Raw genomic sequence first — 17,685 nt, forward strand, 5'->3', positions numbered from 1 at the left:
TGAACTTCCTGTCAATACACACACACACATACAGAGCGTAAACCCAGAAGTCAAAGAATAAAGGCCTGAAAGGGAGGACTGTGCGAATGTGAAGGTAAGGCGCCTTCAATTACACATAATAATGATTTTTAATTCGTAGGTCTAAAGCGGCTTTTACATATTAAGTGTTATGAAACGTCAGTTTCACTTTCTATTTACCCACAAGGCCTACAATACAATGTGGACAATGTGTTGCTTAACGCTATAGCAACTTCTTAACTTATATTCACCAACTACTGGCTTTGATAAAGACTGGATGTTATTTTAAAGCTATGTTCACCAGCTGTTTCATAAAGCTGAAAATTTTAATACATTGTAGTTATAGCTCTTGATTCAGTTTTCTTGATCTAAATGATCATTTTCTATGTGAAAGTAAACAGATTATTATTATTATTATTGTTATCAAAGTAAACAAAGCAATTTTTGACATTTTTGACCATTTTTATTTGAAAATGGTTTATGGAAATATGAAACAATGTTATGTGATATTAAATAGTATTATATATTCGACGTACTGTGTTCCTGATTTAGCTTAGCCACAGCTGAATATGGTGAGCAGCTCTGCGTGATATAACAGGAATCCCCAAAAATCTACATTTGACATTTCAAAATATCGTTTTGATCGTCACACACAAACTTCACTAAACAGTTATAAAAAGCTCTATGCAACATGATAGCTTTATACTGTAAACATACTGAGAATGCACAACATTTGAGAATGCTAATGCTACACTAACGAATATCAAATTAATGTGTACATTTGACAGAGGTGTAAGGTGGCTAAGTGCTTGTACTTTAATTTTATGATACTTTACACTTCTGAGTCTTGGCTGTGTTTTCACTGGTTTTCATCATATCTGGGTGGACTCCATCACTCTGAATCACTTTCCCTTATCTTGACAAGTAAAACTGACATGCCTGTGGGCAAGTCATACAACAAAAATATGAATTTATATTAGTGATGAAGCAATGATGAAAACAATATAACTCAGTGAGAATATAAAAGAAATAAAATAACAAATATCTTGCCATTGTTTACTGTGGAGTAATTGGAGTTGTAATTGATAAAAGAAAACTCCTATGTGTATAATTCTAATGTGATTATTATCATTATTTAAAAATATGCTGATGACATGACTTTAATATTTTGTAAAACCTCTTAAAGAGTGTACTTTGGAATATTTCAAAATTGTATTACTTTATTTCATTTAGCGGTACAACCATTCCTGCCTGTGGAGATGATTTTCCAACTTATTTTGATTGACTTTTAAATATTCCTTAGCTTATATGGCAATGGATCAAAAGTCATTACCTTAGAATATGGGATTAGCCTAAATCATTTTTGAAGATTATCCAATAACTGCTGAAACTCTACCAGTACCAGAATCATTTAATCATTTTCCTGTTGTTGAGTCTGTTGGTTTCATCGTCAGGAGTACCCATGGATCTCAGTGAGGAGGAGTCAGCCCCTCTGGTAATCAGAGACCGGGGAGGCAGCCAGAAGTCCAGTTCAAGCACTGGCCCCAGTTTACAAGTACACCTCTATTTCGTCCCTACCACAAATGAGGAAACAACAATACACATGTCGTCTGGCCAGATCTCTGCTGAAAATGTCTGCGTCCAAGCAGGAAAAAAATGTGGTAAGATCACGGTTGCAAATCATGAGTCTGACTACACCCTTTTGATAGCTTATAGTTTGGGTGTAAAATAGGCCGTATGATATTATGTATTTTATATTGCATTTATATTTGTATTAGGTGCTAGTTACCCAGTGATGTTAGCATGATTTTTGTGATGTCCTCTCTAGGAATCTTACCAGTTTACCTAAGCCTTTTTGGGCTGGCATCTTCTGATCTCTCATATTGGTATCCTCCATCACACGTGTTCAACACAGATGAAAACTTGCAAGTCCACTTTAGAGTCAGGTAGGTTAAAATTCACAAAACATACATTCACTCATTTACTTCAGAAAGTAGTTTGCATTGATCTCTTGAAGACTCATCTCTTCCGAGAGCACCCCCATCCTAACATCTCTAACACCTACTGTGCTCTTTTGGTACTTGGTCTCCTTGCACTTATTAAATAGATGTAGTACTTAATACTTACACCAAGGTTTCCTACTGCACTGAAGCATTAGTGATGTCCCCCACTTGTAAGTCGCTTTGAATAAAAGCATCTGCCAACTGAGTAAATGTAAATCTAATGTAACATATTTCATGGAATGGAATGTAACTCTGATGAAACTGAAAATAAGAAAAACATCTGGACAGAGATAAAGAATGTTTTCTCTTCAATCAATAAAGACTGATTATCAGTTCTGTAAAATCTGTATAGCAAATGTTATTTGGGCCTATAAAGCACATGTGAGAATATAGTTAAGGGCAGCTTGCAACTAAAGCAAAAAAGACACATTTATGTAATAATCTTTTACATCATCTTACAGAAAGGTGGCACATACGGCAGATGAAGTCAAAGCCAGAATCCCACATTTTACTTGCTTCTTGCATTTATTACCCCTACAAAACTTCTTCAACATTTAGATGAGAGATAGAGCTTAGAATTGTCACTTTTGTCACCAAAGTATCACGTTCAAACTATGTGTGCAGATGTGCACTCACACCATGCATCAAAAAGTTATTTTGTGAATTCTTACAAGGACAGGCTAGCGTCATGCGATGATAAATAATGGATGTCTTTTTGGTATGCAGGTTTTTCTTTGCTAATTGGTTTGGACAAGGACCAAGAACATCGTACCGCTACTGTCTGACCAGAGACGGAATTAGTCCAGTGCTTGACTACAGTGTCATTGATTATCTCTTTGCTCAGGTAAAGTATAAAGTACAAAATATAAAATTCATTAAATATAAAATTCATTGGCTCACTGAGATCGATAACTCTATGTTTTACATCTTGTTTTAATGGAATAATGCATGGTATACTTACATCGCTACCAGTGCAATTTTATTGTTATGCTTGATAATGCTAACGTGATACCATAAAACATTGAACTGCTCTATGTCAGTGACTAATTTCTTTTGGTCCCCAGTTGCGAAGTGACTTCATTGCTAGTGAGGCAGGAGTTTCGCCACCTTTAAGCACTCAAGAGGAATGCCTGGGCCTTGCAGTACTGGACTTGTGGAGATTAGCTAAAGAGCGCCATCAGAGTGTTAGAGAACTCTGCAAGACTGTAAGGTATTGTCATATAAGCCAGTAAAGTTGTTTTACTTCACTGTGAAATTTTAGATTTATGATAAAATGTATTAATATTTCAGAAGTTTTTGAATGGGAAGTTCTTTTTGTAGTAATTGCACAAAATCATGTACTCTTCCTCTTCAGCTACAAATCGTGCCTACCGAAGTCACATCGCCACGAAATCCAAAAACGTAACCGCCTGGATCGTTATCGAATCCGAAATACCCTCAAGCGTTTCTTACAGAGGCTTGGAAACTCCTCTGTGGATGAGTGCAGCTTGAAACTCAAGTACCTGATTGAACTGGCTGGCATTGAGCCTTCCCTGGGAAGCGAAACCTTCAACGTGGATCCTTTGGCCTCGCATTCAAAGTCAGCTATCAGTCTCATTCGGGTGTCTGGGGAAACTGGAATTCAAACCAGTGGAAGTTGCCATTCTGATAGTTCCATGGTAAGTGTGGGTAATAGTTAGATTGTCTTTCCTTCCTTCTATCAGATAACCTGTGTCTAAGCTTCGACAAGGATTGCCTGGCCTGGCCCCTTGTATTTTTTCTCCAATCCAGTTTACATTAAAACATGGCCACTTCCGTATTGGTTAGGTTTAGGGATAGGGCTTCGTACATTCAGTTGAGGCGTTCGTCATGTGGAAGTAGGCGTGGTTTCATCTGAACTGGTTTGGAAAAAATGATTGATGCAGCCTGGCCAAGCCTCTTCCTGTCTTTAATGGTCCTCATTATATCAAAATAACTGCCTATTACAGTGTGTTTCTTGGTACTTATTGCAGACTTGCATTCAGTAAGCATCTGGTAGCCTCAGTTGCTTCTAAACTGAATTGCATTATTCTGTTTTGTGATTTAGTGTTGTTCAGTTTGACCTAGATCACTTTGTCTTTGGGCCTAGAATGTGTGATATGTTTACTTGGCTTTAGATGTCCATATGCCAAATGTAACCCTAAATGCCTCAGTGGTCCTATTCCCCATCCCTTTTTATGAGGTGTTATTAAGTAATCAGCCTGTCCTCTGTTTTAGGAGTGGCAGACCTTCTGCGATTTCCAAGAAATCATTGACATCAGTATAAAGAGAGTGTGTCATGAGCAGGTTCCCCAAGACAGCAGGATGGTGACAATAACCCGCAAAGATGACAGATGCTTGGTAAAGGACATATTCTACATTCAACACTTAAAGTTATTTTATGTGTATTTTTGATTTGATGTAAAACATGCACACCTATTTGCCCTAATTTGCACTTTAGGAAGCCAAGTTCCCGGGTCTCAAAGAAGCTCTTTCGTTTGTGTCACTTGTTGATGGCTACTTCAGACTGACAACAGACTCTAGCCACTACTTCTGTCAGGACATTGCACCCCCAAGTATTCTGGAGGGCATAAAAAACCATTGTCACGGCCCAATCACGTGAGTCTTTTTTGATTAATACTGAATCCAGAGAAAACTTTTGCATGCATCTGTTTTAAGATATTTATTTTATTTTTTGTTTAATCAGATCTGAGTTTGCAGTCCACAAATTGAAAAAATCCGGATTTAAAGGTGGTACGTTCCTTGTCCGGCAGAGTACAAAGAACTATGACAGCTTCTTCCTCACCGTGTGTGTTCAGGTAAATGTTCTTGTTGAGGTCACACAATAGACATAGACAAAGATGGATTTAAAACATACTCTGAATTCAGTAGGGTTTTGTTTGTTTGTTTGTTTGTTTTTGTATTTTATGGACCTGACAACAAAAAGATATTTCCATCTGAGTAAGAAATCTGAATAATTTTGGGCTTAATTGTAGATTTTGCGAAAGTCGTTCCTATGTCCCCCTAAGTCACAATATTATTCCATTCTCATGTCATGCAACATTTATATTTCCGCAGACCCCACTTGGACTTGATTATAAAGACTGCCTCATTATTAAGAATGAGCACTACAGTCTTCCTGGTGTCCAGAAATCGTTTTCCAGCTTGAGAAAGCTCACCAGCTATTACCAACACACCAAGCTGCTGCTGTCTGAAGTACCTGTAATGTTGGCTCGCTGCTGTCCACCTCGACCCAAAGGTTTGACTCCCAAGCCACTGATACAATGATATTACTGAATATACACAACACCTATATATAGTAGTCGATATGTAACTTCATTAATTGGTGTTGTCCTCTGTTTACTTGTGTTTGTATTGTTTTTGTGGTCGATGTTTTTATATATCCATTAACATTTTTGTGCATGTAGATATCATGTCTTGGTTATAGCCACCTATTGTATCCATGTTTTGAGAAACCCAGGCATTATTATTCAGAATAGCATTTCAGACACAGAGAGAAGACTCATAACATGGATACATGTAAATGTATTCAATGTCACTCACCACAATAATTATAATAATAATAATAATAATAATAAGTCAACACCTCAATTTCATGCTTGGACTGAGATACGTACCTTCATATTTTCAACCTGTGTAGATAGTGTTACAATAACACGTTGTTTTGCTGTCCCCACAGAGCTCACAAATCTCATCATCATACGCAGCAGCAACTCTGTAGAAGCTCACGGGTCTCCAACACCTGAAAGGAACAAATTCAGTCACATCCAGTTCCACATGATCAAATATACAGACCTGAAATGTGTGAGTGTATAGACATGACTCCAACTGCACTTTCTATTACAGCTACTATTACAACTTCTATTGTTATCAATACTATCAGTGTGACAAATGCAGCTACTACTGCGACACTGTAGTCAATCTAAAATGAAAGGAAACTTAATTGTGGTTTCTATATGTATTTTCCTTCTAAGGAGGAAAGCCTTGGACAGGGATCCTTCACACGCATTTTTAAAGGCTACAAAACAGACATTCATGATGGGGAGAAACATGTGACAGAAGTCCTACTGAAAGAGCTTGATGTTGCTCATAAGAATTGCTGGGAGGTTTGTTCGTTAGATGAAAATACACAAAATAGTTTTGCTGGTTATTCATGGATTTAAAACGCATTAAACACGTGTTGTTTTCTTGCCCTTTCTTTCTCTCAGTCATTCTTTGAAGCTGCCAGTTTGATGAGTCAGATCTCACACAAACACCTCCTCCTTGTTTATGGTATTAGTGTTCAAGGAGTGAAAAGTAAGTTCAAACCAAACAGTTGATTGTTTGCTTGTAAGCCTGATGAAGCTAATGTGCTGTATGTTGTAAGATGTGCTAATGTGCTGTGGATAATATGTGTTGTGTAAATTTTTGTTTTTGCTGTTCAGGTACTTGTAGAGATGAAAATCAGATTGTATTGCACATCATCTACCTGCTGTGTGCATTAAAAAAAACTGAATGAAGTAATAAAGAGATGAATACATGAATTCATTCTCTTCATATAGAACAAAATAGCAATGTTACCATGAAATCCTCATGTGACCGCAGATCAGTCCCTGTTATGTGGGGGAGCATTTCTGGCTCCATGTTTGGTTTTGAAGTACAGCTGTTGAAACAAACCTTGCTGTGCCTTACAGACATCATGGTGCAGGAGTTTGTCAAGTATGGGGCCCTCGACCTTTACTTGAAGAGAGGGAGATCTGTGTCAGTGAGCTGGAAACTTGATGTAGCCAAACAGCTCGCATCTGCCCTCAACTTTCTGGTAAGACCAACGACAACTGTCACAAAAGTAATGACTGCAACACAATCGACATGAGGACAGGCTGGTTTATATTTATTCACTTTACATATCAAATGTGTGTGTGTGTGTGTGTGTGTATACGATATGAAGTATCACAGAAGTATTACTGTACTAGTGGCGTTCTTAGTTTGAGTTGACCAGCGCTGCACATCATTAACGAGTCAACATTAACTGTAAGTGTCTTGCAGGAAGAGAAAAACATTGTTCATGGAAACATCTGTGCCAAAAATCTACTGCTGGCCAGAGAAGGGAACCCATCGCAGGGCAGCTCTCCTTTCATCAAGCTCAGCGACCCAGGCATCAGTGTGGCCATGCTGGGCAAAGATGGTAAAGAAAAGATTCAGGAGAATGTTTTCTAATCTCCCTGTAACCACGTCTGACAACATCATACAGGTCCATTTAAATCCATCCAGTACCCTCAAATGAAAATGAACAAACTGTCATTAATGCAATGATATGGATTCCTGTGTGTGTTCATTCAGTTATCCTGGACAGAATCCCCTGGGTGGCCCCTGAGGTGCTGGAGTTCCCAGACAAGCTGACCCTGGAGTGTGATAAGTGGAGCTTTGGCGCCACTGTGTGGGAAATCTTCAACAATGGGGATGCTCCGCTGCGGGGCTGGGACCTGCAACAGGTGCTCCAACTTCAAATACTGAACACTGATGTAGCAGAGTTGGCACTCACACATCCAGTTCGCTGTCCACATTTACAAACAGTTCTTTATCAGAGCGAGAAAGCCAAACACAAAGAGAAAAAATCCCACATGTAAGTGCAGTCATCAGTTGGACAGTGCACCTTTCTGAGGATTAGCATTGGGACATTACAAAGAATTTCATGTTTATCATTTTTATATACCTTACATGTTTGTAAATGTTTGACAAGAATTCGAACTCCACAAACATGGGACCCAGACTTCACCCAGAGAGACTAACACAGAAGAGTAAAATCAAAGTCTGAATCCAATCACAGTTAAAAGTTAAATATAAATATAGGTGTATAAATGACATAGCACAGAAACAATATTGGGTGACAATCCGTCATGAATCCAGGAGGTCCCTTCAGGACATCAGGACAGATAATTGCATAACTTTTCACATCTAACTCCATGAGTGTGGAAAGAGTCCATTGTTGAAAAGCAGCGCAGTAATCCACAAATGACTCATCTCATAATTATGACAACGGGGTGTGTCACATTTCAACTAGTTTCAGTTTCTCAAAATTTACCAGGTGTTAAGTACCACTTAGTGCGTGACATGAATTAGAGCATGATATGAAAAAACACTGCAGGTTATATTATATGAAAACCAGGCCTCTGTTCCTGTTAGCATCCTGGATATGTTGTTACTTATCTGGACTGATTAATGGGAACTTCCTGATGATAAAGTTGGGAATATGTGGCTTTATTAGCAGATGTGGGTTGTCCTATGTCACTATTAGTTTTGGATCCTGCAAGATTAGACAGGTCTTCCAAACAACCTCGCTTCATGTTGTCCTGAATTTGTGGATCTAGCATTTTGATCAGGTAAATGTCCCAATGAGAATATCTTTTTCAAGAGAGATCTGAAAGTTACAACAATGAATAAAATACAAACAGCATAAACAGGCTAAGAAAAGTACACTCTATAAAAAAAGGTGTAAATAATATCCACTGAAGATACATACACAGGTATGAGTTTCCGGAACAATCTTATACCTTTAAGCTGACATAAATTCACCAAAAGTAAGCAGACATCCTTCTGTACAATGGTCCAGGAGGAAGAAGCAGCAAAGCTAATTTCAGCTTTTTTGCTGCTGAAACATGGTGTAAAATGAACAAAGTTAAGTTATTAAGTTATTCATTTTACACTATGTTTCAAGAGCAAAATTAACATAATAAGGACCATTATTCAACTTTAGCAATGACAAAAACAAAAAGGTTCAACTTCAGCTTGAACTAAGATTCCTGTGAACCTGAGAAGGGCAGAAAGTGGAAGGCACATGAACAACAAAATACTCTACTAGGGGTTAGAACAAAGTGGGTAATGTGTGTTATTGATGTATTTTCTGTAGAAGCGGAGGTTTTATGAGCGGTTCCAGCAGCTGCCTTCCTCCCAGTGGACGGAGCTAGCCGATCTGATCAGTCAGTGTATGGACTACCAGGCAGCCTTCAGACCATCTTGTCGCAGTATCATCCGTCAACTCAACAGTCTGATCACTTCAGGTAATGAAGTGTATTAACATCCACCTAAAATGTCAAGTTCACATTTCCTTCACTTCAGTTCAGTTAAATGAGAAATTTGACACTGGCTCAGACAAATCTTTTCTGTGAATGTGATACAACAGAAGGAAAAATAAAAAAGCAGTTCTATGAATACATGCTGGTGTCAGTAATTACCTCTATATGAAAAAGGGAAAATATTAGTATTTTAATAGTATGAAACACTGGAGCATTTATAAAAAATATCAGGAATATAATGTATAATATGTAAAATATGGCAACAAAATGCTCCTTGTCAAAGCTGCCGAAAAATGGCACGTAGATATACAGTGTGCAAATGACAATTGTTTATTGACTGGTTGGTTTATTTTAAAATCTAAAATCCATCATTTGCACAACTTAAATATAAATTTAAATGTTTTTGCTCTTTTTTTTTAAAATCTGTTACGTAGATACGTTTTTCTTGTTTCATGGCAGACTATGTAATACTGCACGCCACTGAGCCCGTCACACAGAGCCCTGTGTGGAGAGCCCTCAGCCCTCAACACGACCAGACACTGTTTGAGGAGCGACACCTTCGCTACATCACCCCTCTGGGAAAAGTATGTTTGAGAACAGGCAGAGGACCACAATGTTTCAAGCCCTGTCTTATATACCATACCATATCATATCATGTATAGACTATGAAAATTACAGTCTATTTAGTATTTAATAAAGACCAAAAGCGAGCAGTGACTCAACAGTTTTCATTATGAGATCATCAGTGGTGTCCAAGATATTGTGTTTGGGAAACAGGTGATTGAACAGACCAGAGCAGCTGGATATTGATATTGTGACAACACAGCATATTAACTGAAGCTGCTATCTGTGCTTCCTATAATATGAAAACAAGTATTTTAAGATTAACTGTCTTAAATCTTCTAAATGGCTCACCAGTCTTTTAATCTATGGTGAATCCAGCAGTGGCACAAACAGGCTAAGAAAGTAAATTTAATTTTTTTTTAATTTTTGTGTTTAACTCAAAAGAGAATAACTCAAACCTTTTCCAGGGAAACTTTGGCAGCGTTGAACTTTGTCGTTATGACCCATTGGGTGATAACACTGGCGAGCTGGTTGCTGTGAAGAAGTTGCAACCCAACAAGCAGTCAACCCAGGACGACTTCCAGAAAGAGGTCAACACCCTCAGCGTTTTGCACTGCGACTACATTGTCAAATACAGAGGAGTCTGCTACAGCATGGGTAATAAAAACACTCACTGTAAACACAGTCCATGGTGTATCAATATAATCAACCTCAGTAAAAGAACAAACTGGCCAGAAGAGGTGGAAAAAGTACAAAAATTTTGTATTCAAGTAAAAGTACCAATACTTTGATGAAATATTACTCAAGTAGAAGTAAAAGTACTCATCTGAAAATGTACTCAAGTAAAAGTAAAAAGTAGTTCATTTGAAATGTACTTTAAGTAAAAGTTACTTAGTTACTTTTTTTTGTGTGGGGTGTGAGGGTAGTAAAAATAGGACAAGGGGTCAGAAATCCCAAACTATTTTGTTTTTGATTAAAGAACAAGTGTAACAAATGTAAGTGCAAAAACAACAACTTCACAACAACTTCTTGTTCAGTTTAAGTAGCAACTTAAAGTTAGTTGTTTTGTAAAGTTAGTCACTGTTGGTTCTGGCCACTGGTTTACTGTCAATGGTTCTGGCGCGTATTTTTCCCCTGTAGGTTGAATTGTTATTTTTGCTCAGTAACGGATAGGATTTATAAAGTAACTAAGTACAATACTTGAGTAAAAACGTACTCAAGTAAAATACAAAATACCGATTTTAAATTGTACTTAGAAAATACAAAATACACATAAAAAGTATTCAATACAGTAACGTGAGTAAATGTATTTTGTTACTTTCCACCTCTGCTGGCCAGGGTGCTCAGATTTCAGTTTCAAATGTTGATTTTCAGTTTAAATGTCTTCTGTTCGGCAAGGATGTGTGTATGTGTTTAACTTTTGTTTTACATACAGTCACATGAGTTACATGGTTTCTCTCCTATGACAGCACGTGGAAGCTGTAATGTTTATGTGCAAGATTTATGTGAGGGTTTAGACTTGAAACCGCAAAGACTTGAAAGCGTTTTCTAAACAAGCGTAGCTATTCCTGAAATAGCCAAGCTATTGTTGGGTGAACTTATTTCCTTTAAGTGAAGCTGAGTTAGATTTACATTGGTAGATTTAACTCAAACTGTTCAAACAGCCTTGTCAGTTTTGAATGATTTTAATGTGTAATGTTTGTCTGTTCACAGGTCGCCTCAGTATGAGCTTGGTGATGGAGTACCTGCCCTATGGCAGCCTTATCGGCTACTTGGAGAATAACCGGCACAATGTCAACACCAGGCGAATGCTGCTCTTTGCTTCTCAGATCTGTAAGGTAAGAGTCAGAGATATGAGCATCACTGCTGTTATTACAAAAGTTTAAAATAAGAAGTTTGAGTGGACTTTAATTAAATTGGGATTTTACAAATTCTCAAAGTTTTACACCGGTCAACAACCTCAAATACTGTGACTCTTTTCCTAAACATGTACAGACCTATTGGGTGTAATTTGGGCATCTTCTTAATCATCTAAAAAAATTAACATTGCTTATTTGTCCATCACAAAAACATCCTACTGGAATCCCCCAAGAATAATGCATTGCATTTGCAGAAATGTAATAATACAAGATCGATAATTGTTCATTTAGAGGAAATCCAGCAGGAATCCTGCAGGAAATGAAAATTGCTTTGGGAATCAATATTTCTTAATCTCCTCTCATGCATTACTGGCATTACAATTAAACCGATAGTAAGAAACTGTCAAAGCAACTGCTGAAAGAATGCATGCTACATGTGTTTTATTGTTGTTTATTGCAGGATGGTTCTATAAATCAACTTCATTTTCACTGATTGCACAGCAAAAAAACAAACAAAAAAAAAAGGGACAGGGGGAGGTTTTTCCATTTTCTTCTGTTTTTATTTTCCCAGGGGATGGAGTACCTGCAGACCCTGCGTTATGTGCACCGAGACCTCGCAGCCAGAAATATCCTTGTGGCCAGTGAGTCGCTAGTGAAAATCGCTGATTTTGGGCTGACCAAGATTATTCCTCTTGACAAGGAGTACTACAGAGTCACACAGCCTGGAGAGAGCCCCATCTTCTGGTAGATTTCCTCATGTGTGACCTCTCTAATATTCTTGAATCCAAAGTGTTAAAGCAGAAATCCGTCACTTTCTTCAGTTTTCTGACATCTGCTATGAAATATCGACAGTATTGTGGAAGCCTGCTGTGTGTTTGAATCAGACACCGCAAAACTTGGCTTGTTGATTCTCCCTGTTTCCAGTCTTTGTGCCAAGCTAAGTGGCTGTAGGCTTTTAGTCAATAGAGATGTGGGATTAATGTGGGAAATGGTAACATAAACTGAGGTGATGTTTTTACACTTCTGTACAAAATCCATTAAAAGCCAGAGACTGAAGTAGGTTTTGCTTTTTAAGTTTAAGTTCCTGGAGTTCTAATGGCCATACGTTGCTCATCTACTGCAGGTACGCCCCAGAGTCCATCAACGAGTCCAAATTCTCCCACAAATCAGATGTCTGGAGTTTCGGAGTTGTTCTTCATGAGCTCTTCTCCTACTGCGACATGAACTGCAACCCAAAGAGAGTAAGGGGATTTTAAGAATCTATTTTTATTATACTTCAGGTGTTTTTAATCATCAACACTTGTTTCATCAAACTGTATTTTTTTCCTTTTTCAAAATTTGTGCCACTGTTGTAGCTGTGCATGCAGGAGATTGGACACCACGTGCAGGGTCCATCCATTTCAATGCATCTTGCAAATATTCTAAAGAATAACTGGAGGTTGCCGGCTCCGACACACTGCCCACCAAAGGTACGTTCACTTTGTGTGGTTCTATCTATCAGCTGAAATACAGCAGCCTTTTTGTAAGACTCTCACTGTCACAGCTGATGGTAGGAGCAAGGTACTTTCATAGAACAAATGATGAAGGCCAGGCAGGTAAGAGTTGCAGTTGCTGCCCAGAGAGAATCTGTGAAACAAGCTGGCAACTAACTGGGCTGTTTTAAATACAGGGGATCAAATGAGGGAAATGAGAGACTGGTGTGCAGGTAGGCAGGGAGGTTCCAGTGATTGGGAATGGGAAACAGGTGAAGAGGTGGAAACCAGGAACAGGAGGGGACGTCGGGTTGGTGAGCGGAATATGGCAGGAGACAGACGCAGGATTGTCAACATAAACACAATTATTTGTGACTTTACTACATTCACATATACATAACAAATATGCTGTAAGTCAGTGAAGCCACTGGTGAGAGGTGACCATTTTCTATATTTAGATTTGTTTTGCTTTTTTTGTCTTTTTATTCCATCATGATAAAAAAGAAATTGTAAACATCTCATTTTGCCCTGCAACTCTTCATCTGATCACTGTGGTTGTCATTCCGCACCACACAAATGTCAACAGTTCGCTGTATAATCTTTCACATTCATTAAAAAAAAAAGACATTTTACATTTTTCTCATTGTACCACCAGGTGTACAGTTTGATGAAGCAGTGCTGGGCGCACAACTTCGACGAGCGGCCGTGCTTCTCCAGCCTGGGAAACCAAATTGAAACGATCATGCAGGATGACAGAGAAAACCCTAAAGGCTGACAAGGACGCCTTGTTGCACCTCACAGTTGAACTCCGAGTGAAATGACACAATTTCATTCACTGTACCTGTGGAAATTCACATCGCTCAGGTACAAGACAACACAGCAGTGGACATCATCCGGTTTTTTGACCATTCGCATACTAACTTATTATCAGTAGAATTTCAGCAGTCATTAGTTTTTGGTAAGCTACTTCCGAAACTCTCAGGTAAAGCTCACTCAGAGCCCTTTTTCCCAATCCCATAATGTGCACAGACACAACCTCAAGCAAGCTCAGGGAAGACTATCATAAACTGTAATGTGTCACAAAGGCTATTAATGATTAGCAGATGGCACAAAACATTTACTAACAGCATATGAAAAATAGAAGTTACCCTGATACATATGTCAAAGTCAAATGAATAAAAACATTCACACATAATAAGCAAACAAGCTCAGTACTGCATCAATGCTCAAGGCTAATCTTTCTGGAATAAAATTTGAACTAGAACTCTTTCTCACACCACATTTATTACAAAATAAAATGCTGTTTTATTCAGGAAATGCAAGGTACAATGCATCGGGCACTGTGCAGGTTTGTATACTGTGGCTTTTATACTGTGGCTACATCCAAAGTGTCCAAAGAGTTAAAGAAAGGATTTTAAGCTTTGTGTTAGAAATGTATGAACCAGAAATATATTTGAATCAAATATTTCTGCCTTTATAGTGTAGTAGTGCTGTATTCCAGTGAAAAATGTGCTGTATTTTGTATTCATGTTTACATCCTTTACCATGTTTGAAATAAAGTGATGTGGTTCCAGTAGCTTTTTGTTTTTCTTTACTGACATAACTAATTCTGTTCTCTAAAATCCCTGACGCACTGAAGAATTAATGAATAAATACATTGTGTTCATATAAAATGTATCTACAAGGGATTCAAAGGTGAAACAGAATTATAAAGTTGAAGGCAATTGGACAGTTCAGTAATAAAATCCATATTGCATAAATTTCAGTGTGATCATTACACAGATTTGAAAGTCTCAGGTAACTTGCCGTCAGTCCACCAATTTGATCCAGACTGCAGTTTCTTTTCTATGATTCAATTTTATGAGATCTTTTATCTTTGGCACATGACAGTAAATCGTTTCACATTGTGAGAGGTTTCCTGTTGCTTACAATACCAGTAACATCAGTCGTATAAGCCTAAACAAAACATACAAAATCAGTGAAATCCATAGTGTAAGGAATATTCTGATAATAACATGACAAGGAAGAACATCCATGCAGCGAAATTAATTATCATCAGGAACCAACATTCATCCTACAGGCTGATCAGTCAGTGTGTATACTGTAAGTCCAAAAAAGATCCCAAGCGGGTGCTTAACTCTGGTCAACCTGGTTATGCAAAGCCCTGGCTATCCGATGTTAAATGCAAATCCAGAGACCTCAGACCTCGGCGCGTATCACTTTCGTCTATCCTCTTTTGACTTCAGCAAAACAGCTGTAAAGAATCAATATAAGCCACTGGAGAATGGTACATGGAAATGGAAGAGGATTGGCACACCATTATCTCACCAGTTCTCATCAATTAAACTTGGTGAGTGACACACCATCGAGAAGTGACACTTCCCTAGAACAGCGGTAGCACAACGTGTGTGAACAGTGTACTAAAAATAACCATTTGCATGCCGCTCAGAATCAGCACGTGCTACTGGGACAAAGATTTCTCAACAAGAACTTTTTTTTTTTTTTTTTTGCACTGTTCTTTTTTAAATGCACATAAAATATGTAAAATAGAAATGCACCTATTGTTTCTTTCAGCATTGTAATGCAGCTGGTACTGGCGGGGCTGACAGCTCACACAGTAACCCACACACCCATGTCACTCTGCTCTTCACTAATCTCCACTGGCTTCCTGTCACTGCTCACATTAAGTTTACGTCAGCACAGCACCCACCTACCTAAACTCCTTTATTCAGTTTGTATGAGTCTTTCAGCTAATTACTGCAGCACATTTAGTACTTGATCAATCCTTTTTTGTTACCTCTAGGGCAATTAATTAACACTCAGTCTTTGGTCATGACAGCTACTCACACCATATGCTGAGTGTTGTCGATGAGCAAGAAAGGAAGTGGGTTTTACCTGAGCTGTGTGTCAGTAACCATGCACTGACAGCTCACAGCATTAGTTTTAGTTCATTTGAGTGAATTTGACTCCAAAAACCAAGATATTTCAGCGAGAAAGGTGCTCATTGATGCCTCTCATAGTCACAACAAAAGAAGTTTCCACAGCACACCCGCTTTCATGCATCTGTGTTTCCTTCCTCTCTCCTTTTCTGGCTCACAAGATAACGACTGCATGACATGTCACTTTGACACAGTCAATGCAGAAATCTGCTTAGCCTGGAGACTAGCTGCAACCCGCAAAGATTGAACAAACTACACATAAAGACAGTCTCTGCCAACTAAAATACAATAAACAGCACAATGAATTGACTGGTCAGGAACAACCAGAGTTCAGGTAAATCAGCACTTTTTACTTTAATTATTTACTTTTACCTCTTTACCTTAATCTAAGTATTACAAATAAAAAAACTTCCTACAAGATAAAAACAATAAATGCAAAGGGCATTGACACGAGCCTCCAAAAAATCATTGCACTTTGCATTTATTGCTTTTATTCTTTTTTAGATGCATGAAGACACAACCTGTATTAATTTAGCACTGTCAGATTCTCTTCTCTTTATATTTAACATTTACCAACATTTAACATTTACAAACTACTATCAAAATAAGTCTGGATAGTTTCAGTTACCAACTTTCCAGTCTGTCTGTTTCTAAAAGAAGGAACAAAACGGTTGAGTAATTTGATATTTCTCTCATGTTGTCTCAGGAAGGAAGGTCTCACATGAGCCAATGCCAGTGAAATATTGGCCCATATAGTGATGACTTTCAACATCCAATCAGGAAATGTGTTCATTCCTGCACGGGGGACACATCCTGAAGCCTGAATAAAACACTGTCAAACATCACTACATTACGAATACAGTAGTTTACCAAATTCCCTATCTTACAACCAAAAAATAGCAGGGATGATTTCACCCTCAACATCACGATCACGCTTTGATCCGGGCTGGTTTAAGGCCTCTGACCACCTGCCCACGTCTCTGATCTCTTATGATTCACTTGTAAGTTGCTTTGGACAAAAGTTTTTGCCAAATGAGTAAATGCATCGAGCTGGCTGGTCAGAGCCACAGTGGGTTTTGATAACAAGGTGGATGCTTTTACACAGTAACTCGGGAGACTTCTTCTCTCTCGTGATAACTGAACCGTTGCTGTCAAACAGCAGGAATTTCATACAGTGTTATGACAAAGGGGCCCTGTCTTCTTAATTTGTACCACCCGTTCATTTACTTTCATTTGAGGTCACTTCCAAAAACTAGCTTAATGGTGTTGGAATGTAAACAGCTGTGCACAGTGTTAATGCCTTGTGGACTGTAGAAGTAGACGGTGGCTTCACATTATGGAAAACCGGCACACTCTCCACACTTAAACCCCATGGAGCAACACATTACTACAACACATTACTTCTGCAACAGTGTTGGGACGAACTTTCAGAACAATAATTGATTTCCATTGTAGAGAGAACGGCGTGCGTTGAGACGAAAGTTTAAATTAAATTTAGTTCAACAAGAAGATTCCATGATTCTTTGTTTTTAAAGTCTCCTATTGTTTATTTGTGCTCTGCTTTAATTTCAGAATCACTGAGGCATTTAATCATGTAAATCTAAGTAGCAGCCGATAGTGTATGTGCATATGTATATGTAGGTAGATATGAATCACACACCGGGGCACGGAACAGCTAAACTGTGCGTTCAGAGAAACATTTCCCATTAGGTGTGACGTGAAAAAGGTCAGAGAACAGAGAACACTGTACAGACACCAAA

At 38.3% G+C, this 17,685-nt stretch overlaps 1 protein-coding gene across 2 annotated transcripts; it reads left to right on the forward strand.

Annotated features, from left to right (window-relative positions):
- Window positions 1-14,562, forward strand: jak3 (Janus kinase 3 (a protein tyrosine kinase, leukocyte)). Of its 2 annotated transcripts, XM_087179364.1 has the most exons (24): window positions 1-94; window positions 1,473-1,679; window positions 1,847-1,964; window positions 2,748-2,865; window positions 3,086-3,231; window positions 3,376-3,679; window positions 4,257-4,379; window positions 4,480-4,637; window positions 4,726-4,837; window positions 5,097-5,277; window positions 5,719-5,843; window positions 6,014-6,145; window positions 6,248-6,335; window positions 6,713-6,837; window positions 7,065-7,203; window positions 7,359-7,510; window positions 8,926-9,076; window positions 9,551-9,675; window positions 10,123-10,312; window positions 11,369-11,493; window positions 12,086-12,258; window positions 12,638-12,755; window positions 12,870-12,983; window positions 13,642-14,562. In XM_087179364.1, the coding sequence occupies exons 2-24, from the start codon at window positions 1,481-1,483 to the stop codon at window positions 13,759-13,761; spliced, it is 3,336 nt and encodes a 1,111-aa protein (XP_087035490.1). In that variant the 5' UTR covers window positions 1-94; window positions 1,473-1,480; the 3' UTR covers window positions 13,762-14,562. The 2 variants fall into 2 exon arrangements, with proteins under 2 accessions (XP_087035490.1, XP_023282260.1); XM_023426492.2 differs by lacking the exon at window positions 1-94 and having other exon boundaries at window positions 490-1,679.
- The last annotated feature ends 3,123 nt before the right edge of the window (window positions 14,563-17,685 follow it).

This window comes from Seriola lalandi, unplaced genomic scaffold, assembly GCF_002814215.2.
Source record: "Seriola lalandi dorsalis isolate HSWRI2012SDOR001 ecotype SW California unplaced genomic scaffold, Sedor1 jcf7180002054829, whole genome shotgun sequence".
NCBI lineage: Eukaryota > Metazoa > Chordata > Actinopteri > Carangiformes > Carangidae > Seriola > Seriola lalandi.

Bases quoted from the DNA above. Each gene is read 5' to 3' on its own strand.
- jak3 (XM_087179364.1), top strand. From the start codon at position 1,481: ATGGATCTCAGTGAGGAGGAGTCAGCCCCTCTGGTAATCAGAGACCGG. The intron at 5,278-5,718 runs GTTTGACTCCCA...CTGTCCCCACAG, and splicing joins CTGTCCACCTCGACCCAAAG to AGCTCACAAATCTCATCATC. The intron at 9,676-10,122 runs GTATGTTTGAGA...AACCTTTTCCAG, and splicing joins ACATCACCCCTCTGGGAAAA to GGAAACTTTGGCAGCGTTGA.